The following is a 23732-nucleotide window of genomic DNA, read 5'->3' as shown; positions in this document are numbered from 1 at the left end:
GGTTAGGGACCAATAACATTTTGTTTAAAGTTGAATACACGGACTTTGATCAAACAAAGCCAAACAATACTGTGCAAGTTCAGAAAGATAAAACGATTTACAATATTTAAGGGTAGTACGGTGGTTCAGTGGTTAGCAAAACATGACGCGGAGGACCCGAGTTCGATCCTGGCCCCAGGTCACTGTCTGTGTGGAGTTTTCACATTCTCCCCGTGTCTGCAGCGTCTCACCCCCACAACACAAAGATGTGCAGGGTAGGTGGATTGGCCACACTAAATTGTCCATAATTGGGAAAAAAATTAATAATTGGGTACTCTAAATTTATAATTAAAAAAATACAATATGCATCTAATATTCTAACATTCAGGCAATGAGGTACATGTGAATTAACAGACAAACTGCGGTCGGACAACCACACTACAGAGCAAATGACAAATGCAACAAAAAAAACATTCCATGGATTTCTCTCTCCAAAGGTCGCACCCACTCTGGCGGCTTTAACAATAGCCCCCTCATAGGGTTTCAATCTTGCTTTCCGATATTCCTTCTCCCTGAATTCCAGAATACACTCAAACACTAGCTCACAAGCACACTTTCAGATCTATGGCCGTGCCAAAGAACACTATGCTCCAAAGGGGTAACTTTGCCCCAGTGGCCCACAGTATGGAGTCAGTCTGCTAACTGCATTTGTTTGTTTAATTCCGAGCCTATTTATTTGCTTCCTTTTAATTTACATGATGGGCCCAATTCCTGTCCCTGTGACATTTCAGTCTGGCAGACTACCTCAAACTGATTGCCTCAAGAAGAGCTGTTCACTGTCCCTGGAAGTGACTTGGGGACCTATCAAACACTCCCACAGGGTGTCACCCTTGTTACTCGCCAGAAACTAACGTAACAAGCATTGGAACATCCTGTCTTAGAAATATACTTGGAAAATAGAGGCAGGAGGACGCTATACCGGCCTTCGAGCCTGCTCTGCCATTCATTATGACCATGGCTGGTCATCGAGTTCAATACCTTGATCCCGCCTTCCTCCTTTTAGCCCCAAGAGCTATATCTAATTCCTTCTTGAAATTTTACAATGTTTTGGCCTCAACTACTTTCTGTGGTTGTGAATTCCACAGATTCATCACTCTCTGGGTGAAGAAATCTCTCCTCACCTCAGTCCTGAAAGGTTTACCCCTTATCCTCAAACTATGACCCCTAATTCTGGACTCCCCCCATCTGGAAGATTCTTTCTGAATCTACCCTGTCTAATCCTGTTCAAATTTTACAAGTTTCTGAGATCCCCCCCCCCCCCCCCTCAATCTTCTAAACTCCAATGAATATAATCCCTAACCAATATAGTCTCTCCTCATATGACAGTCCCACCATCCCAGGATTCAGCCTGGTGAACCTTCACTGCACTCTCTCCATAGCAAGAATATCCTTTCTCAGATAAGGACACCAAAACTGCTCACAATACTCCAGGTGTGATCTCACCAATGCCCTACACAATTGTCGTAAAACATCTCTATTCTGATACTGAAATCCTCTCACTAGAGGCCAACATACCATTTGCCTCAATTACTGCCTGCTGCGCATTTACTTTCAGCGATTCACAAAGACACCAAGGTCTCGCTGAGTATCCACCTCTCTCAATTTACACCCATACAATAATAATCTGCCTTCCTATTTTTGCAACCAAAGTGGAGAACCTCACATTTATCCATGTTATACTGCATCTGCCGTACATACGTCCTTTCACTCAGCCAATCCAAATCCTGCTGATGAATCTCTGCATCCTCCTTAGTTCACCCTCCTACCCAACGTTGTATCATCTGCAAATTTGGAAATACATATTGTTCCCTCGTCCAAATCATTAATATATAATGTGAATAGCTGTGGTCCTAGCACAGATCCCAGCAATACCCCACTAGTAGCTGTGGTCCTAGCAGATCCTTAGCAGTATCCCAACTTTTTGCTTCCTATTTGCTAACCAGCTTTCTATCCATCTCAAGACACTACCCACAATCCCATGCGCTTAACTTGACATAGTAATCTGCTATGTGAGACCTTGTCAAAAGCCTCCTGAAAGTCTAAATACCACATCCACCGTGTCTCCCTGGTCAACTCTACAAGCATGATTTCTCTTTCATAAATCTATGCTGACTTTGTCTGATTGCACCACTGCTTTCCAAATGCTGTGCTATGAAACCCTTTGTAATGGACTCTAGCAACTTCCCTACTACCAACGTCAGGCTTACTGGTCTATAGTTCCCTGTTTTCTCTCTACCTCCCTTTTTGAATAGTGGGGTTATGTTAACTCCCGACCAATCTGCAGGAACCATTCCAGAGTCCAAAGAATTTTGGAAAATGACCGCCAATGGATCTATTATTTCTCGGGCTACTTCCTTAAGTATTCTGGGCTGAAGATTATCAGGCGCTGGAGATTTGTTTGCCTTCAATCCCATTAATTTCCCTAAAACCATTTCTCTACTAATACTAATTTCCTTCAGCTGCTCACTGAAACTTGTCTTTCTCAGAACTTCCAGTACATTATTCATGCCTTCCTTTGTGAAGACAGAAACAAAGTACAAATTTAGTTCCTCAGCCATTTCTTTATTCCCCGCTATGAATTCTCCCGTTTCTGACTGTAAGGGGCTTACATTCATTTTATCAATCTTTTCTCGTTACATATCTATAGAAAAATTTACAGTCAGTTTTTATGTTCCGTTCTAGCTTACTTTCTTATTGTATTTTCCCTTTAATCAATCTTTTGGTCAGCCTTTGCTGATTTTTAAACTGTTCCAAATCCTCAGGTCTATTGTTTTTTCTTGCTAACTTGTATGCCTCGTCTTTGAATCTGATACTATCTTAATTTCTCTTGTAAGCCATGGTTTGACCAATGTTCCCTTTCTACTCTTGCGCCAAATAGGAATAAATAACTTTTGGAGTTCACCTATTCGTTCCTTTCAGTAATGTTTCCTATTCTATCATAGCCAACGCATGCCTCATACCATTATAGTTACCTTTATTGAGATTCAGATCCATAGTCTTAGTATCAACTACCTCACTATCCACCATGATAAAGAATTCTATTACCTATCTTAAATGTAGCAATCTCCAGAGACTTCTAATTTAGCGCCCAGGGACGCAAGGATCAATGGATTTCATGACACCGCACCCCCTCCCCTAATCACACCATGTCGCCCATGACATAACACAGAGGAAGTCCAGAACAAATTTGTGGTTTTCAGGTGGAAGCTAATTGGGTCAGTGCTTATAGATATAATCTAGTATCCATTCTCTTCTTATTTTTATACATCTCCATTATAATACCCTCGGTCCATATTTATATTGGAAACGAGACACACTATGATCACACCCTCTCAGCCAGAATTCTCCGGCCGTTGGGATTCTCTATTCCCGGCGGCGGCACCCCCCTGTCCGCAGGATTCCTGGCGGCATGAGGTGGCTTCAATGGGAAATCCCATTGACAAGCAGCGGAACAAGAGAATTCCGCTGCCAGCGAACACCGCACCACCGAGAAACACGGCTGGGGGACCAGGAAATGTGAGTTTAGGAATTTATGAAGGGAAAAGCTAATTGTGTGTGTAGCCTTAAGGTTTCATGTTCAGGCGCTTCTAATAATATCCCTGAGGTTCCTACTGCCCCATTGTTCTTTAATTCACTTACCTTTGTGTGAAGTTCAATAGTTTGAACATTTATTAAACGCAGTAAATAATCCACCATTTAGAACTGAAGGTGAAGAGCAAATCAGGATTTTACTGTTTGATCCAAACTGGTTCAAAATATACCCATCAAATTCGCATTTCATAGAACCACAGACTCTTGCAGCAAAAACAGAGGATATTCAGCCCATAAGACTGTGTTGTGTCTATGGGATAAACTTTATATCTCACTCCCCTGCTCTTACACATTGCACTGCAAATGTTCGTACAATATATCTAATTCCCTTTCAAATATTACAATTGAATTCCTTCCACCAACCTTTCAGGTGGCACATTCCAGATCATAATTTGTTTTGTTAAAATAAAACTCTCCTCATCTCCTCTGGCTATTTTCCAATTTCCTTAACTCTGTGTCCTCTGGTTACTGACCCCACCTGCCAGTCATATAGAATCCTAGAATTTACAGTGCAGAAGAAGGCCTTTCGGCCCATGTACCAGCCCTTGGAAAGAGCACCCTACTTAAGGCCACGTCTCCACCCTATCCCCGTAACCCCACCTAACCCTTTGGACACTAAGGGACAATTTATCATGGCCAATCCACTTAACCTGCGCATCTTTGGACTGTGGGAGGAAACCGGAGCACCCGGAGGAAACCCACACAGACAAGGGGAGAAAATGCAAACTCCAGACAGACACCCGAGGCCAGAATTGAACCCGTGTCCCTGGAGCTGTGAGGCAATAGTGCTAACCACCGTGCCACCTCAATCAAAACCCTTTATGATTTTGAACACTGATATTAAACCTCCCCATAATTTAACCTTTAGTGAGAATAATCCCAGTTTCTCCAAGCTCTATGCATAACTGAATTTCCTCATTACTGATAGTATTGTTGTAAATCACTCTGCATGCTTTCAAATGTGAAGGGTTTAGGTACTCCGGATCCGAAAGCATTTTCTTACAAATCTATTATTAGGTTAAGCCACCAAAAGAGGGAAATCTGTTTCTCTCCTAAGACTCAGAATAGTTCTCACGGGGGGAGGTTGCCTTTCTGTGTCTCAAAAACCAAACAAGATTTCAGTTACTTTCTCGTGGAAGAAGTTCAGATACGTCACTCATAACTAAAACCTCCTACCTCTGTCGGTTGTGGATCCTTGTCATTTAAGATTTCCTAAATGAGTGTCTAGGATCTAAAACTTATTGAGAGTAAAACTGCAGTTTAATTTCTAATAATAGTATTTTTATTATAAAATACTCTCAATTGATACATACAGAATTGCAGAAATAAAAATATAAATCAGTTAACAGTCCTTTGTTATCTGCTAACAAGCTAACTTCCCTAAGAGAAGGTTATATCTAAACATGGAAAATCCAAAAGTATCTCATATCAATTTCTAATACGTTTCTAAGATGTTTAATTGAAACACACTTACAAAAACCATGATGGTCTTTTTGACGAGGCAAGCTGAATAACAGAACTTTGATTGCACTCTTTAGCAAGAGAGAGTGAGGTACCAGTTCTGCGAAAATGCCCATCTTTTTACACAATTTCTCCTATTTAGTGAAATCTTATCTTATCTCTTAATGCTGGCTAATTTCTTATAGCTAAATGGTCAGGCTTGTTGTTTTATCAACAATGTGCTTTAATGATCTTAGTGTCTGCTTGAATGTCAGGTGTCTAAGATATATGATTGGACAGGGAGTTGTTTGGGACATATTTCTACTTCTGTCTATTTTCAATGTGTCAAGTTACTTAGGTATGTAGATGTTCAGATAGACACTATTCCGAATGGTGTTATCTTAAGTGTCAAAAGTTATATAGCTTAGGAAGAAATTTGTTAATTTATTTTTCTTTGCTATCTCAGAGGGTCCTTCCCGCGCGGTCAAGCTTTTGGTTATAATTGCAAGAAGGTAATTTAAAGAATTTACAGGCTGTCAATTCAAGGATCTTCCTTATCCCGCATTAGTCTGGAACGGCTTAATGATCCAGGGGTCAGCTAAAGTTTCTTGCAGCAAATGCTGACTTTTGAAACACCTTTCGCTGAAGTGGTTTTATTCTACTTTGAATTAAAATACTTGATGTATTAATTTCTGCTGCTTATACCTTTCCTTATTCTAAAACTGCAGAGAATGTGATCTCCATCATACCAAGGCCTTTCTAAAATTCAGTACAATTCTCCAGTCGCGGATTTATAAATATTTATCATAACTTCCTTGCTTTTGTACTCTATTCCTCATTAATTTTGCCCTAAATTCTGGATGTTTTTTTTTCAAAACAACCTTCTCAACTTCTCCTTCCACCCATATTTCTCTCAGACTGAACCGTGGATGACTTTTGTGCAGTTAGTTGGGCCCTGAGAAAATCAGGAAACCATTGTTTCTCTGTGTCTCAATCTGACGCAGCAGTACTTCTCTACATCTTGAATCAAATAAACCAGGTTGGAAGAGATTGTAGGTGGGGATGAAGAAATGAGGAAGGTTGGTGGCCTGAAGGTATTCAACAAAGTCATCCAACAGCTGAAGAAAGCAGATATCAAGGTTTTCAAAGGACCACGTTTCATCTTTGGGTCTTTTGGCACATGCATGGAGTAGAGTTGTTTTTGCGTGGTATGAACAGACACTTGCCAGGATGCGAGGGTTCTTGGCCTTCAGTTTTTGGATGAGGTTTTTCAAAAGCTTCAGACATGGTTTCCTGTGAAAATGACAGTGGTTTCAGTCCACATTGCTTTTTTCTGTGCAGCTTAGTTCCCTTCTTCCCCGACTCGTGGGGATAATGGTTCCACAAGCGCCAATTTGTGCCCCTCACCCAACGCACCATTCTTCATAGATCAGCCTAGGCACGCGTAGGGTCAAAGCTAAACCCCATCATGTCCTTGTCTACATTCACTGCAGCAGGTGAATTGGACAGTAACCTGTGCCAGCAGTCCCAGGCACAGAGCCAAATTAGCATCCTATTGCTGCTCAGGTAGACATCAACTGATCCAATGAAATTGAATCTGGGATCATTTGGTGCTTTAGCTGGCAAGGAGGGTAAATAGGCAGTGTGGTATTTTTTAAAATTTATTTCTTTACAGGATGTGGGCATCGCTGGCTACACCAGCATTTATTGCCCATCCCTAGTTGCCCTTCAGAAGGTGGTGGTGAGTTGATTTCTTGAACCGCTACAGTTCCTGAGTTGTAGGAACACCCACAGTGCTGTTAGGGAGGAAGTTGCCGTAGAGGCACTGACAGGTATAGTTTTGGACATATCATGTCAACACATGTTCTGACCATACGAGTGTTCCAGGAGGAAGTTCCAGGGTTTTGACCCAGTGACAGTGAAGGATTGGCAATATATTCCCAAGTCAGAATGGTGGTGGGGTTCCCAGATATCTGCTGCTCTTGTCCTTCTAGATGGTAGTGGTCGTGGGTTTGGAAGGTGCTGTCTAAGGAATCTTGATGAGTTCCTGCAGTGCATCTTATAGATGGTACACATGCCTGCCACTGTTCGTCAGTGGTGGAGAGTTTGAATGTTTGTGGAAGGGGGAGCATTGCCCTGGATGATGTTGAGGTTCTTGAGTGGTGTTAGAGCTGCACTCATCCAGGAAAGTGGAGAGTATTCCATTAACCGCCTGATTTGTGCCTTGTAGATGGTGGACAGGCTTTGGGAGCTCAGGAGATGTGTTACTTGCCACAGGATTCCTACCTTTGACCTGTTCTGATAGCCACAGTATTAATATGGCTAGTCCAGTTAAGTTTCTGATCAATGGTAACCCTCAGGAAGTTGATAGTGGGGGATTCAGCGATGGTAATGCCATTGAATGTCAAGAATCCATGGTTAGATCCTCTTTTGTTGAAGATAGTCATTGTCTGGCACTTATTGATGATCAAGATGGGTATGAGCTCATGTTGGATGAGTAAAGGATCAGGCTCGTCTATTATATTCTCATGATTGAAAAGCCTACACCCGCATGGTCAGAACATGTGTGGGTGTGTATGTCCAAAACTATACCTGTCAGTGTCTCCACAGCAACAAACTACATTTATATAACAGCTTTAATTTACTAAAATGTCTCAAAGTTCTTCACAGAAGCATAATCGAACAAAATTTGACACCAAGTTACATCAGAAAATATTAAGACAGGTAACCAAACCTGTGGTCAAAGAGGTGTAGTCATGGCTGCTAACGGTAAAGTCTTGAAAATTGGGGATGTGTAAGAGGCCGAACCCCTACACAGGACATCACAGCTGGGGAACCAAGCTAAAAATGCATGCTCCCAGTTTGGAACCTCACCCAGTTCAGTAATGAAGAAGATAATGGTATAAAGAGTGCGTGGGTGAGAACATTGCCGGTAACCTAACTAGAATCTTCCAAGTTCTCTTGATTCAGGAACCCTGGGCGGGATTCTCCAAAACGGCGGCTATGTGTTGACGCCGGAGTAAATACCGGAGGATTTCACGCCGGCGTCAACGGGCCCCTTGGCCCAGCGATTCACTTGCCTGAAGGGGACCAGCAGGGCGCCGGAGTGCTCCGTGCAGCTCCGGCTGCCGATACGGGGCCCTGTATTTCCGGCCACGGGTCCACGCATGCGCGCGGTGGCCCTGCGCAACATGGTGGACCCACAAAGCAAGCCGGCCCCAACAATATAGGAGCCCCCCAGATTGCGTGCGCCCGCCGATCGGTGGCCCCCAATCGGAACCCTGGCCGTCCTGGAGGACCATCCGGTGACAGATACCCCCGCCCACCACCAGGGCAGCCGCGGCAGCCGCCACTCCGCATGCCCGCCAGGTGGAGCCATGTTAGAACCACACCAGCGGGAACTCGGCCAGTTGCCGGCGGAGAATCGCCGCGGGGACCTCTTTCAATGGCCAGCTAAAGCACTGCGCTCGGTCAACTGGCGGCGATTCTCCAGTCCGCAGAGAATCGCAGGAAGGCGTCGGACCCGATCGCGGGTCTATTCTCCACCACCCCCCCTCCGCTGAGTGCGATTTCGGCTCGGAGAATCCCGGCCCCTTTCTTTAGTCTTATCCTGTGACTTTCTACAGGTGGAAAGAGGAATTCCAGAGAATTGTAGACAAATTTGTATGACATCAGGTGGGAAATTACTAGAGTCTAACTGAGGATAGGACGGCCTTGAAAATTGATCAGAGAGAGCCAACATTGTTTTGAAAAAGGCAGCTCACACCTGACAAACCTGTCTGAATTCCTGACAAGCCTGATTGAATTTTGTGACCAAGTGACTAAAGTAGAGAACAGGGGAATATACCTGGATGTTATTTATGTGGATTCCAGAAGGCACTTGATATCGTTCCCCATAAGGGACTGTTAGCTAAAGTTAAAGCCCATGGAATTAAAGGCAAATTAAAGGAAACTGGCTTGGCAACAGGTAATGGAGCAGAGTTAATGGGCATGTACTCTTTTTTTTTTAAAAGAATGTTAAATAAATTTAGAGTTTCCAATTATTTTTTTCCAATTAAGGGGCAATTTAGCGTGACCAATCCTGCACATCTTTGGGCTGTGGGGTGAGACCCACGCAGACAGGGAGAGAAGGTACGAACTCCACACGGACAGTGACCCAAATGGGCATGCACGTTTACGGAGTTCAGGTATCGTAGGTATATTTTCGAACAAGGGGTACATTATGTGTATTTGTCTTTTCTATGTTTTAATAAATAGTCTTTAATAATTGTTACACGATGACTAAGCTGATTATTCGCACTGGGGTTTCACTTGTCTCCTCACACCAAAATAAAATAAAAGTATGCACCCCCTATGAACCGGTGGACCAAATTAGGTTACCCTCATAGGAAACTCAGCGTGCTTCGTGACACTGTTCCTCGCTGTCCACTCTGTAACTGACATTAATCGACAATCCTCTGACATGTTATACTGAGGTCTCCCGCCCCATCATTCACTCTGGGCAGACAATTTCATGGGGTTGTGTAAAGCATATTATCTGCTAACATCATGAAACTCGTGTCACAGAGAGAGAGAGAAAGAAAGTAGATGAGAGCAGACCAGGATTTACATGGTACAGCAGTAGGCAACAATTCTAACCTGCAACATTTAGATGATCCATTCTCACAGCAAGTCTTCAAGTTACCATGGTTCAGGAGTATCTTCTTCTCAATATGTGAGAATGAAATCCGCCACATTACTGTAATGATTAAAATATAGTCAAACGCTCAGGTTCAGATCAAAGTGGTATTAGCTCTGCTACTCACAACCTTCCTGTTCCACCATTCATTCCCCTGAAGTCTGATGTAAATCCCAGTAAGTGTGTTCTGCAATACTCCCTGGACAGAGCTCTCGCTACGACAACTCTTATTTATATAAGCTCTGCATATGCATGAGGCATGGGGGCCGGTTTAGCTCACTTGGCTAGACAGCTGGTCCGTGACGCAGAGCAAGGGCAACGCCGCGGGTTCAATTCCCACACCGGCTGAGGTTATTTATGAAAACTCTGTCTTCTCAACCTTGCCCTTCGCCTGAGGTGTGGTGATCCTCAGGTTAAATCACCACCAGTCAGCTCTCCCCCTCAAAGGGCAATGCAGCCTATGGTCATGTGGGACTATGGTGACTTTACCTTACCTGCATGAGGTGTAATATTCTCACGAAAGACATATACCAGATCCACAACCCACTTGTTCTGAGTGGTTTTATGTTGGGTGAAGTTCTTCCCACTAACTTTCAGTTCAAACACTTTGCATACCAAATAGTTTCTGGTGAAGTTTCAGCTGGGAGTATGAGAGGACCTGAGGAAACTTTCCCCCTTAAACATTTAATCACCTGGTACTATTTGTATATTTAGCACAGTGGGCTAAACAACTGGCTTGCAAGGCCAGCAGCGCGGATTCAATTCTGTACCAGCCTCCCCGAACAGGCGCCGGAATGTGGCGACTAGGGGCTTTTCACAGTAACTTCAATTGAAGCCTACTTGTGACAATAAGCAATTTTCATTTTTTAATTTCATTTCAAGAAAATGTTACCTTATTGTGTTTATAGCGAATTGCCTTACTGTGTGTAGGACAGCAGTTGTACTGTGTGTATATATGTGACTTTTTTCTGTATTTCCTGATATCGGTTAGATTAAAATGAGATGGGTGTAACAGGTAAAGAAATACCTTTATGTGATTGACTTTGTGCTCCTTGTGTCACATCAAGTGGCTGCTTTGGCACAAGGTAAAAAGGCTCCATTCTGAAATTCCTCCTGACCTTCCTTCCCAACCAATTTTCAATCTTCAGACCATCGGTGGTGCGGTTAGGCCAGCTCTGTGAATGAACCTCCAGAGCTAAAACCATGTCCAGTGATATCGGCCCAAGTTCCTTGTCCTCAATCTGAAGGGTCACGGCAGGACTTCCTGGCTTTTTCCTTTCCACTTTTATGCTGTGTCCTTTCAAAAATGGGTTTCAAAGAATTACATTTTGTAACCTGTATAGTTCTGTAAATAATGGCTATCCTGAATAATCTTGGCAAAAAGAATGTTATGGGCCAGGGTTTAGAGAACCCCAAAGTGTATCATGGAGTTCACCTGACCCACAATTTTTAATAAATTGTGGTATGGGGAGCACACGGCCGACTCTACAGCAGAAATGGAAAAGTATTTTATAAAGCAAAACAATGTTTATTCTATGAACTCAAGTTAACCTTTTTAAAACATACAGTGAACATCTTAGCAACCAGTAATTCAAATACAACCCCCAAAGAATACAACACTAAATAATCCTTTAAGCTTTCCTTTTAACATCCATAAAACTTAAAACACCTTTTACCAGAAGCACATCAGGTTAAAGTCACTACTGTTATTAGTTTTAAATCACCAGGATCAATTTGTGTGTCTTTAGATTACAGAGAGAGATTCATACACTTTCTGGCTGTGACTGCAGCTATCCGGCTCTGAAAACGAAACTAAAACACACCCTGCAGAAAACAGCCTAAAACGAAAGTAAGAAGCTGATAGACAGCCCAGCTCCACCCACTCTAATTCAAATACAACCCCCAAAGAATACAACACTAAGTAATCCTTTAAGCGTTCCTTTTAACATCAAAAATACTTAAAACACCTTTTACCAGAAATATATCAGGTTAAAGTCACGACTGTTATTAGTTTTAAATCACCAGGATCGATTTAGTCTTTAGATTACAGAGAAAGATTCATACACGTTCTGGCTGTGACTGCAGCTATCCAGCTCTGAAAACGAAACTAAAACACATCCTGCAGAAAAAAGCCTAAAACGAAAGTAAAAAGCTGACAGACAGCCCAGCTCCATCCACTCTCTGACATTACTGCAGTAATATACACGCATTTCTTAAAGGCACTCACACTGCAGATACCTTTATACATACCCATTTATAAACACCCATTTCTTAAAGGTACTCTCACATGACACCTCCCCCCCCAGAAAAAAACCCCATCAACTTCAAGATGGTTTCATTTTTCACATTTTCACTATCCTTTAAGAAAGGCACACAGTAAATATGTTTTTTTGTTTCAAAGACAACACACGCAAACAGATATAACAATATAGTCCATTTTTCTTTTCTTCCTCCAACTGAAATCCTTATCGATTGAAAATCTCTTTGAACAAGGTCTCTGCACGATCCGTCCATTTCTCTAAGCCTCGGCATTTCTCTTTTGTAGCGCACAAAGACTCCGAGAGACGAATAGAGTGAAGTCGATGAGGCTTTATTAAGCGTGACTGTTCCCCCGCAGTTCAGTAGTAGACTGGCCTGCGGGGGAGGACTCCTGGTTCTTTAGCTCCGCCCTGAAGGCGGAGTATGAGGTCAACGGCCAACCAGGACCCGGGATCTGTCGGCCAATGACATCACGGCTTCACAGTCCCACATGACCCCTAATGCATACTACCACATTCACCCCTTGTTAAAAATGAACCCGGCGGGGTGATGCTTCGCATGGTGGTAAGGGTTTACAAGGCTGGTCCTGGGAGGAAAACTTTCGCATGTTATTACAGTATGTACAAGGTTTTTGTTTCGAACTATTTACAGTAATCGTCAGGAGAAAAAAGACAAAATGTTCTCGTTAAAAGCCCACATATTGTAGTGTTAGATCGACGCCACGAGTCGGTCGGGCGGTCTGGTCGTCCGTGTCGATCGCCTCGGCCCCGGTGGTGGTGGTGGTGCTTGTCCGGTGTTGTCGTCTCCGGGAGCCTTACGGTTTCAGCTTGGGCTTCACTCCTGGTCGGGCCTGGGAGGAGGACCGATCCTCCTGGGAAGGTGGCGGTCGCGGGGTGCGCCGGTGGCAGGGAGGGGGTGATTGGTGTTGGGGGGGTGTGTGTGTTGCCGGCGGGCGCCAGATCTCGCAGGGAGACCGTGTCCTGTCGGCCGTCGGGGTACTCCACGTAAGCGTACTGCGGGTTCGCGTGAAGGAGGTGAACCATTTCGACCAACGGGTCCGACTTGTGCGCCCGCACATGTTTTCGGAGCAAGATGGGTCCTGGGGCCGCCAGCCAGGTCGGCAGCGACGTTCCAGAGGAGGACTTCCTGGGGAAGACAAGGAGGCGCTCATGAGGCGTTTGGTTAGTGCTAGTACACAGTAGTGACCGGATGGAGTGGAGGGCGTCCGGGAGGACCTCCTGCCACCGTGAAACTGGGAGGTCCCTGGACCGTAGGGCCAGTAGGACGGTCTTCCAGACCGTGCCGTTCTCCCTCTCTACTTGCCCGTTCCCCCGGGGGTTGTAGCTGGTCGTCCTGCTCGAGGCTATACCGTTGCTGAGCAGGAACTGGCGCAGCTCGTCACTCATGAAGGAGGACCCCCTGTCGCTGTGGACGTCTGCGGGGCAACCGAACAGTGTGAATATGGTGTTCAGGGCTTTAATGACTGTGGCCGCGGTCATGTCAGGGCAGGGGATGGCGAATGGGAAGCGGGAGTACTCGTCCACCACGTTCAGGAAGTATGTGTTGCGGTCGGTGGAGGGGAGGGGCCCTTTGAAATCCAGACTGAGGCGTTCAAAGGGGCGGGAAGCCTTAATCAGGTGCGCACCATCCGGCCTGAAAAAATGCGGTTTGCACTCTGCGCAGATGTGGCAGTTCCTTGTGACTGTACGGACCTCCTCCAAAGAGTATGGGAGGTTGCGGGACTTAATAAAGTGGTAGAACCGAGTGACCCCCGGGTGGCAGAGGTCCTCGTGGAGGGTTTGGAGGCGGTTAATTTGTGCGTTGGCACATGTGCCGCGGGATAGGGCATCGGACGGCTCGTTCAGCTTTCCGGGACGATACAAGATCTCGTAGTTGAAGGTGGAGAGCTCAATCCTCCACCTTACGATCTTGTCGTTTTTGATTTTGCCCCGCTGTGCATTATCGAACATGAAGGCTACCGACCGTTGGTCCGTGAGGAGAGTGAATCTCCTGCCGGCCAGGTAATGCCTCCAATGTCGCACCGCTTCCACTATGGCTTGGGCTTCCTTTTCCACTGAGGAGTGGCGGATTTCTGAAGCGTGGAGGGTTCGGGAGAAAAAGGCCACGGGTCTGCCCGCTTGGTTAAGGGTGGCCGCTAGAGCTACGTCGGAGGCGTCGCTCTCGACCTGGAAGGGGAGGGACACGTCGATGGCGCGCATCGTGGCCTTTGCGATATCCGCTTTGATGCGGCTGAAGGCCTGGCAAGCCTCTGTCGACAGAGGGAAGGTCGTGGTCTGAATTAGGGGGCGGGCCTTGTCTGCATACTGGGGGACCCACTGGGCGTAGTATGAAAAGAACCCCAGGCAGCGTTTTAGGGCTTTTGAGCAGTGCGGGAGGGGAAATTCCATGAGGGAGTGCATACGTTCGGGGTCAGGGCCTATTATCCCATTGCGCACTTCGTAGCCCAGGATGGCTAGCCGGTTTGTGCTAAAAACGCACTTGTCCTCGTTGTACGTGAGGTTCAAGGCTTTAGCGGTCTGGAGGAATTTTTGGAGGTTGGCGTCGTGGTCCTGCTGATCGTGGCCGCAGATGGTTACATTGTCGAGATACGGGAACGTGGCCCGCAACCCGTGTTGATCAACCATTCGGTCCATCTCTCGTTTGTGACGCCAAATGGGACCCTTAGGAAGTGGTATAATCGCCCGTCTGCCTCGAAGGCTGTGTACTTGCGGTCACTTGGGCGGATGGGGAGCTGATGGTAGGCGGACTTGAGGTCCACGGTGGAGAAGACCTTATATTGGGCAATCCGATTGACCATGTCGGATATGCGGGGGAGAGGGTACGCGTCTAGTTGTGTGTGCCTGTTGATGGTCTGGCTATAGTCTATGACCATCCTTTGCTTCTCCCCTGTCTTTACTACTACCACCTGTGCTCTCCAGGGACTATTGCTGGCCTGGATTATGCCTTCCCTCAGTAGCCGCTGGACTTCGGACCGAATGAAGGTCCGGTCCTGGGCGCTGTACCGTCTGCTCCTAGTGGCGACGGGTTTGCAATCCGGGGTGAGGTTTGCAAACAAGGATGGGGGTTGAACCTTGAGGGTTGCGAGGCCGCAGATAGTGAGTGGGGGTATTGGGCCGCCGAATTTGAAGGTTAGGCTCTGCAGATTGCACTGGAAGTCTAATCCCAGTAATGTGGGGGCACAGAGTTGGGGAAGGACGTAGAGCCTGTAGTTTTTGAACTCCCTCCCTTGCACCGTTAGGGTAACTATGCAGAAGTCTTTGATCTGTACGGAGTGGGATCCTGCAGCTAGGGAAATCTTTTGTGCGCTGGGACGGATGGTCAAAGAACAGCGTCTTACCGTGTCGGGGTGGATAAAGCTCTCCATGCTCCCGGGGGTCGACCAGGCATGGTGTCTCGTGCCCGTTTATCAGCACCGTTGTCGTCGTCGTCTGGAGCGTCCGGGGCCGAGCTAGGTCCAGCGTCATTGAAGCCAGACGTGATCGTCATGGTTGAGCGTCTTCTTCGAACTCCGTGGAGCCGTCGACACTGGGGTCCGTTGTTGCCGTCCAAGATGGCGTCGGGGGTGAACAAGATGGCTGCCCCCATGCATCGCACATGGCTGGGGGGGTCACAAGATGGCGGCGGGGGTGGACAAAATGGCCGCCCCCATGCATCGCACAGGTCTGGGGTGGTCCAAGATGGCGGCGCCCCTCCTCCCCTCGTGGTGGCCGGGACCCAAAATGGCGGCACCTGCGGGTCGCACATGGGGCGCTGGGGGGGTTGGGGAGCGTTAGGAACACGCAGGACTCCCTCTTCTCTGGGGACAGCGGTGGCCGGGACCCAAAGTGGTTGCGCCGGCGGGTCATACATGGGGCGCGGGGGGGGGGGGGGGGGGGGGGGGGAGTTGGGGAGCGTTAGAGACGCGCAGAACTCCCTCTTCTCCGGGGAGAGCGGTGGTCGGGACCCAAAGTGGTTGCGCCTGCAGGTCGTACATGGGGCGCTGGGGGGGTTGGGGAGCATAAAAGGCGTGCAGGGCTCCTTGTTCTCCTGGGACAGCGGCGACCTCCCGGGACCGGCACACTGCCGCGAAATGGCCCTTTTTCCCTCAGCTCTTACAGATCGCTGTGCGGGCCGGGCAGCGCTGCCGGGGGCGTTTTGCCTGGCCGCAAAAATAGCAGCGGGCTCCCCCGGTGCGACTTGGCGTTTGAACCGCGCAAGCCTGTGGGGTGTCCGGGGGGGTGGGTTTGTCGCGACGGGTGCGTACGGAGCCCAATGGGCTGCCGCGCGGTCGGGGCCGTAGGCGCGGGCGTTTCACGCGGCCACGTCCAGGAGGCTGCTAGGGCCCGTGCCTCTGAGAGTCCTAGCGACTCTTTTTCTAAAAGTCTTTGGCGGATTTGGGAGGAGTTCATACCTGCCACAAAAGCATCGCGCATTAACATGTCCGTGTGTTCATTTGCGTTCACCGGCGGGCAGCTGCAGGCCCGTCCCAAAATTAGTAGCGCGGCGTAGAATTCATCTATCGATTCTCCGGGACTTTGCCGTCTCGTTGCGAGTTGATAGCGAGCGTAGGTCTGGTTTACTGGGCGAACATAGAGACTTTTTAGTGCTGCGAACGCCATCTGGAAATCCTCTGCGTCTTCGATGAGAGAGAAAATCTCCGTGCTTAACCTCGAGTGCAGGACCTGTAGTTTTTGGTCTTCTGTGACCCGGCCGGGGGCCGTTCTGAGGTAGGCCTCGAAACAAGTCTGCCAGTGCTTGAAAGCTGCTGCTGCGTTCACTGCGTGGGGGCTGATCCTCAGGCATTCCGGGATGATCCTGAGCTCCATAGTCCTTTAGGCACGCTTAATAAATTGTAGCGCACAAAGACTCCGAGAGACGAATAGAGTGAAGTCGATGAGGCTTTATTAAGCGTGACTGTTCCCCCGCAGTTCAGTAGTAGACTGGCCTGCGGGGGAGGACTCCTGGTTCTTATACTCCGCCTTCAGGGCGGAACTAGAGGTCAACGGCCAACCAGGACCCGGGATCTGTCGGCCAATGACATCACGGCTTCACAGTCCCACATGACCCCTAATGCATACTACCACATCTTTAAAGTCAGATACTTTAGTTCATTCTGATCACAGAGTCCCTTGCAATTCTTCAACACAGGAGCATTGGTTATCATAGCTTTCAGGCAGTCAAATGCCTGTTGAAAGTCCGCTGTCCATTTACATTTTCAACGGTTCTTCAGCAAGTCCATCAGTGGAGCAATCACGCTACAAAAATTTGCACAAATGTTCAATCAAATCCACTCATGACAAGAAATCGTATTATTTCCCTTTGTCTCGAGGGTATTGAAAATTCCTCAATAACTGTTGGTTTCACATCCCCTGTGACCATTCGACCCTGTCCAATTGTGTGGCCAAGGAAAGTGACTTGGGCTTTTCCAAATTCACTTTTGGCTAGGTTTATCACCAAACCTGCCTCCTGAAGTCGATCAAATAACTCCATCAGATGTTTTAAATATTCTTTCCATGTCTGGCTGAAATTACCAGATCATCGATGTATGCCACACAATTGGGTAATCCTGAAACAACTTTGTTAGTTAACCGTTGAAATGTCGCTGGGGCGTTTTTCATGCCAAATGCCATAACTTTGAATTGGTATATACCATCTGCAGTCACAAAAGCTGAAATCTCCTTCGCCCTTTCGGATAAACGTACCTGCCAGTAACCTTTAAGTAAATTCAGTTTGGAAATAAAAGCTGATTGTCCCGCTTTCTCAATGCAATTCTTCAAACGTGGGATAGGATAAGAGTCCGTTCTTGTAACTGCATTAACCTTTCTATAGTCCACACAACCGTTGGGTACCATCTGGTTTAGGTACCATCACTATGGGTGAGCTCCATTGGTTGCAACCCACTTCTATTATGCCATTTTTAAGCATATTCTCAATCTCTTTGTTAACCTCTACCAATTTTAAAGGGTTAAGTCTGTATGGATGTTGTTTGATTGGAACAGCATTTCCCACATCTACATCACGGATAGCCATTTTGGTACTTCCCAATTTATCTCTACAAATATGCCCATGTGATATCAATAACTCTTTCAGGTCAGTTTGTTTTTCCTCTGGAAGGTAACTCAACAATTTATCCCAATTTTTAAGAACATCCTCGTTAGTCATCTGGATTTGGTTCGTCACTTGAGTTAGAATCATTAAAACCTCCTTCTTTTTCTCTCCTTCCCTTTCAAAGTACCTTTTAAACATATTCACATGACACACTCGGTGAGTTTTCCTTCTATCTGGTGTTTTTACCACATAATTCACGTCACTTAATTTCCTTTCAATCTGATACGGTCCACAAAACCTTGCTTTTAAAGGTTCACCTGCCACTGGTAACAATACTAAAACTTTATCTCCACTGGCAAAACTACAAACTTTGGATTTCTTGTCCGCTACCCGTTTCATCACATTTTGTGCAACTTTTAAATGTGGTCGAGCCAATTCACCTGCTCTAATTAATCGTTCCCTGAAATTTGACATGTAATCCAAGAATGTAATTTCCGATTTCTCACTCACCAATTTTCCTTAATCGATTTAAGTGGTCCTCTTACCTCATGACCAAAAATTAGTTCAAAAGGACTGAATTTGATTGATTCATAAGGTGCATCACTAATTGCAAACAGTACAAATAGAATTCTTTTATCCCAATCCTCTGGATAATCTTGACAATAAGCCCTCAACATTGTCTTTAATGTCTGATGCCACCTTTTTAACGCTCCCTGCGATTCTGGATGATACGCAGTTGACGTAAATTGTTTTATTCCTAAGCTATCCATAACTTCTTTGAATAACCTTGAGGTAAAATTTGATCCTTAATCTGATTGTATTTCTGTGGTAGTCCATATCAAGTAAAGAATTTAAGTAACTCCTCCACAATCTTTTTAGCTGTAATATTACGTACTGGAATGGCCTCTGGAAACCTAGTAGACACATCCATTATAGTCAAAAGATATTGATTCCCACTTTTTGTTTTAGGAAGCGGTCCTACGCAATCAATTTGGACCCTTGTAAAAGGTTCCTCAAATGCTGGAATGGGTATTAAGGATGCTGGTTTTATCACTGCTTGAGGTTTCCCTATCACTTGACATGTGTGACATGATTGACACAATTTAACAACATCGTTATGTAGTCCAGTCCAATAAAAATGCTTTTGGATTTTAGCTTGAGTTTTCCTTATTCCCAAATGACCTCCCACTTGTACCTCATGTGCAACTCGCAACACCTCCTTTCTATACCCTACCGGCAATACTACTTGATGAACGTCTGCCCACTTTTCATCCGCCTGCATATGTAAAGGTCTCCATTTACTCATCAAGACATCACTTTAACGGTAATAACACTCTGGTGTACACTCAGATTCCTCTTCCGTGTATGCTTTCTGATACATCCGTTTTATTTCTATATCTTTCTGTTGTAACTCCGCTAATTTTCCTGAACTAAAAATATCCGCCTCATCCTCCACCTGTTCTTGTTCTTTTTCAACCATCTGATCAAAAATCATTTCTGATCATTGCACTTCAATGTCATCTTCACTCTTTGATTTCTCCTCTTGTCTTTTTAAAAAATATATATATTTATTAAAGTTTTTTTAACACAATTTTTCACCCTTACAAACAATAAACCCCCCCCCTCGTAACAAAATAACAAGAAATCGCACAGAGCAAGATATATACATGGTAAAACGATATGATACACAGCTTTGTACACTGGCTCTCTCCCGCACGTTCCAGTTTCCCCCATCCTTCATGTTATCTCTTGCTCATCCACCCTCCCAGGTAAGCCCCCATTCCCCCCCCCCTCCCAGGACGTTCCCCCCCCCCCCGCTTAGGTTGCTGCTGCTGCTGACCGACCTTCCTCTAACACTCCGCGAGATAGTCTAGGAACGGTTGCCACCGCCTGTAGAACCCCTGCGCAGACCCTCGCAAGGCAAACTTAATCCTCTCCAGCTTTATGAACCCAGCCATGTCGTTTATCCAGGCCTCCTTCCACATTAGCAAGATCCGTCGCCAGCAGCAAGATCCGTCGCCGGGCTACTAGGGATGCAAAGGCCAGAATACCGGCCTCTTTCGCCTCCTGCACTCCCGGCTCGTCCACTACTCCAAATATTGCTAGCCCCCAGCTTGGCTTGACCCGGACTTTCACGACCTGAGATATTGCTCCCGCCACTCCTCTCCAGAGCCCCTCCAGTGCCGGGCATGACCAAAACATATGGACATGCTTCGCCGGGCTCCCTGAGCACATTCCACATCTGTCCTCCACCCCACAGAACCTGCTCAACCTCGCTCCCGTCAAGTGCGCTCTGTGGACCACCTTAAATTGTATCAGGCTGAGCCTGGCACATGAGGAGGAGGAATTAACCCGACCTTGGGCATCAGCCCACAGACCTTCCTCAATCTCCTCCCCCAGCTCCCCCTCCCATTTACCTTTCAGCTCCTCTACCAGCGCTTCCCCCTCTTCTTTCATCTCCTGGTATATTGCCGACACCTTGCCCTCCCCGACCCATACACCCGAGATCACCCTGTCTTGAATTTCTTGTGCCGGGAGCAATGGGAATTCCCTCACCTGTCGCCTCACAAATGCCCTCACCTGCATATATCTAAAAGGATTTCCCGGGGGTATCTCAAACTTCTCCTCCAGTGCTCCTAGGCTCGCAAACGTCCCGTCAATGAACAGGTCCCCCATTCTTCTAATCCCCGCCCGATGCCAGCTCTGAAACCCCCCGTCCATCCTCCCCGGGACAAACCGGTGGTTCCCCCTGATCGGGGACCACACCGAGGCTCCCATTGTACCCCTGTGTTGTCTCCACTGGCCCCAGATCCTTAGCGTTGCCGCCACCACCGGGCTCGTGGTGTACCTTGTCGGCGAGAGCGGCAGCGGTGCCATCACCAACGCCCCCAGGCTCGTTCCTTTACAGGACGCCATCTCCATCCTCTTCCATGCCGCCCCCTCTCCCTCCATCACCCACTTGCGGATCATCGCCACATTTGCTGCCCAGTAGTAGCTCCCTAGGTTTGGCAGCGCCAACCCTCCTCGGTCCCTACTGCGTTCCAGGAACCCTCTCCTTACCCTTGGGGTCCTATTCACCCACACAAACCCCATAATGCTCCTACCTACTCTCTTGAAAAAGGCCTTGGTGATCACAATGGGAAGGCACTGAAACACAAACAGAAACCTCGGAAGGGCCACCATTTTGACCGACTGCACTCTACCCGCTAGCGAGAGCGGTAACATGTCCCATCTTTTAAAGTCCTCCTCCATTTGCTCCACCAACCTCGTCAGATTCAGTTTATGTAGGGCCCCCCAACTCCTGGCTATCTGGATCCCCAGATACCGAAAGCTCCCCTCCGCCCTCCTCAGCGGTAGGTCCCCTATCCCTCTTTCTTGGTCCCCTGCCTGCAGTACAAAAAGCTCACTCTTCCCTACATTGAGCTTATAGCCCGAAAACTCCCCAAACTCCCTTAGAGTCTGCATGACCTCCACCATCCCCTCCATTGGGTCCGCCACGTATAGCAGCAGGTCATCCGCATAAAGCGACACCCGATGCTCTTCTCCCCCTCGAACCACCCCCCTCCATTTCCTAGATTCCCTCAATGACATGGCCAAGGGTTCGATCGCCAATGCAAACAACAGGGGGGACAGGGGGCACCCCTGCCTCGTCCTTCGGTACAGCCGAAAGTACTCCGACCTCCACCGGTTCGTCACTGCACTCGCCACCGGGGCTCTGTAAAGGAGCTTAACCCAACTGATAAACCCTCCCCCGAACCCAAACCTACTCAGCACCTCCCAGAGGTACTCCCACTCTACTCGGTCAAAGGCCTTCTCCGCGCCCATAGCTGCCACTATCTCCACCTCTCCCTCCTCCGATGGCATCATTATCACGTTTAAGAGCCGCCGCACATTGGTGTTTAATTGCCTGCCCTGTACAAATCCCGTCTGGTCCTCGTGGATCACCCCCGGGACACAGTCCTCGATCCTCCTGGCCAGCACTTTTGCCAGCAACTTGGCATCCACATTGAGGAGCGAGATCGGCCTGTACGATCCACATTTCAGTGGGTCCTTGTCCCGCTTTAGGATCAAAGAAATAGTCGCTTCCGACATTGTCGGGGGCAGGGTCCCCTCCTCTCTTGCCTCATTAAAGGTCCTCAGTAGTAGCGGGGCCAACAGGTCTACGTACTTCCTGTAGAACTCCACCGGGAACCCGTCCGGTCCCGGGGCCTTTCCCGCCTGCATGCTCCCCAAACCCTTGCTCAGCTCCTCCAACCCAATTGGTGCCCCCAAACCAGCCACCTCTTGCTCCTCCACCCTCGGGAATCCCAGTTGGTCTAGGAATCGTCTCATCCCCTCTTCCCCCGCTGGGGGCTGGGATCTGTGCAGCTCTTCATAAAAGGCCTTGAATACCTCGTTTATTTTCGTCACACTCCGAACCGTGGCTCCCCTTCCATCTTTGACTCCCCCTATTTCCCTCGCTGCCGTCCTCTTACGGAGCTGGTGTGCCAGCATCCGACTAGCCTTTTCCCCATACTCATAGGTCGCCCCCTGCGCCTTCCTCCACTGTGCTCTGGGAAGGCAGAGGCAGGAGTGAGACACAGCAAAGAGTGATGCTGAGGACGTCGTGGATAGCACGTTTAGCGAGTTGGTCACACCGCAGGTGAAAGGTACTGAGGGAGATAGTAAATGGGTGACCAAAAGACAGAGCAAGAGTAGGAAGGCAGTGCAGGTGTCCTCTGCGGTCATCTCCCTGCAAAACAGATATACCGCTTTGGATACTGTTGAGGGAGATGGCTCACCAGGGGAAGGCAGCAGCAGCCAGGTTCATGGCACCGTGGTTGGCTCTGCTGCGCAGCTGGGCAGGAAGAAGAATGGCAGGGCTATAGTGATAGGGGACTCAATTGTAAGGGGAATAGACAGACTCTAGGATGGTATGTTGCCTCCCTGGTGCAAGGGTCAAGGATGTCTCGGAGCGGCTGCAGGACATTCTGGGGGGGGGGGAGGGTGAACAGCCAGCTGTCGTGGTGCACATAGGCACCAACGATATAGGTACAAAACGGGACGAGGTCCTACAAGCTGAATTTAGGGAGCTAGGAGTTAAACTAAAAAGTAGGACCTCAAAGGTAGTAATCTCAGGATTGCTACCAGTGCCACGAGCTAGTCAGAGTAGGAATGTCAGGATAGAGAGGATGAATACGTGGCTCGAGAGATGGTGCAAGAGGGAGGGATTCAAATTCCTGGGACATTGGAACCGATTCTGGGGAGGTGGGACCAGTATAAACCGGACGGTCTGCACCTGGGCAGGACTGGAACCGATGCGGGGGGTGTTTGCTAGAGCTGTTGGGGAGAGTTTAAACTAATGTGGCAGGGGGATGGGAACCGATGCAGGAAGTTAGAAGGTAGTAAAACAGGGACAGAAATAAAAGGCAGTAAGGGGGAAAGTGTAAGGCAGAGAAGCCATAGTCAAAAATCAAAAAGGGCGACAGTACAAGGTACAGTGACTGAGGGGAGCTCAGTGAATAGGACCAGGAATACTAAAAGAAATAAAACGGGAAGTGAAAACATTAATGGTAAGCGCTGCGGCAGGTTGTTACAGGAAGATGTGGGTTCGCCGACAAGGAAAATTAGGAGAAAGGTTAAGAGGAAATATAACTTAGGAGAGGTTACTGATCGAGGTGTTAAGATTAAGAACAGA

General features: G+C 47.5%; 1 protein-coding gene across 2 annotated transcripts in view; it reads right to left on the bottom strand.

Moving 5' to 3' along the window:
* Positions 1–4889: 4889 nt before the first annotated feature.
* LOC140410455 (cyclic GMP-AMP synthase-like) overlaps positions 4890–23732 on the bottom strand; it is a 42692-nt gene continuing 23849 nt past the window's right edge. For both annotated transcript variants that reach the window (XM_072498560.1, XM_072498561.1), the window contains 3 exons: positions 10776–11045; positions 9709–9808; positions 4890–6363 (listed from right to left, as the gene is read on the bottom strand). In XM_072498560.1, coding sequence (XP_072354661.1) covers positions 6015–6363; positions 9709–9808; positions 10776–11045 — 719 coding nt within the window. In that variant the 3' untranslated portion in view covers positions 4890–6014. The remainder of the gene's footprint in view (positions 6364–9708; positions 9809–10775; positions 11046–23732) is intronic.

Source organism: Scyliorhinus torazame, chromosome 4 (genome assembly GCF_047496885.1).
Source record: "Scyliorhinus torazame isolate Kashiwa2021f chromosome 4, sScyTor2.1, whole genome shotgun sequence".
In the NCBI taxonomy this organism is placed as follows: Eukaryota; Metazoa; Chordata; class Chondrichthyes; order Carcharhiniformes; family Scyliorhinidae; genus Scyliorhinus; species Scyliorhinus torazame.
The sequence above is the reverse complement of the archived record's forward strand: the minus strand, read 5'-3'. Positions and strand labels throughout refer to the sequence as shown.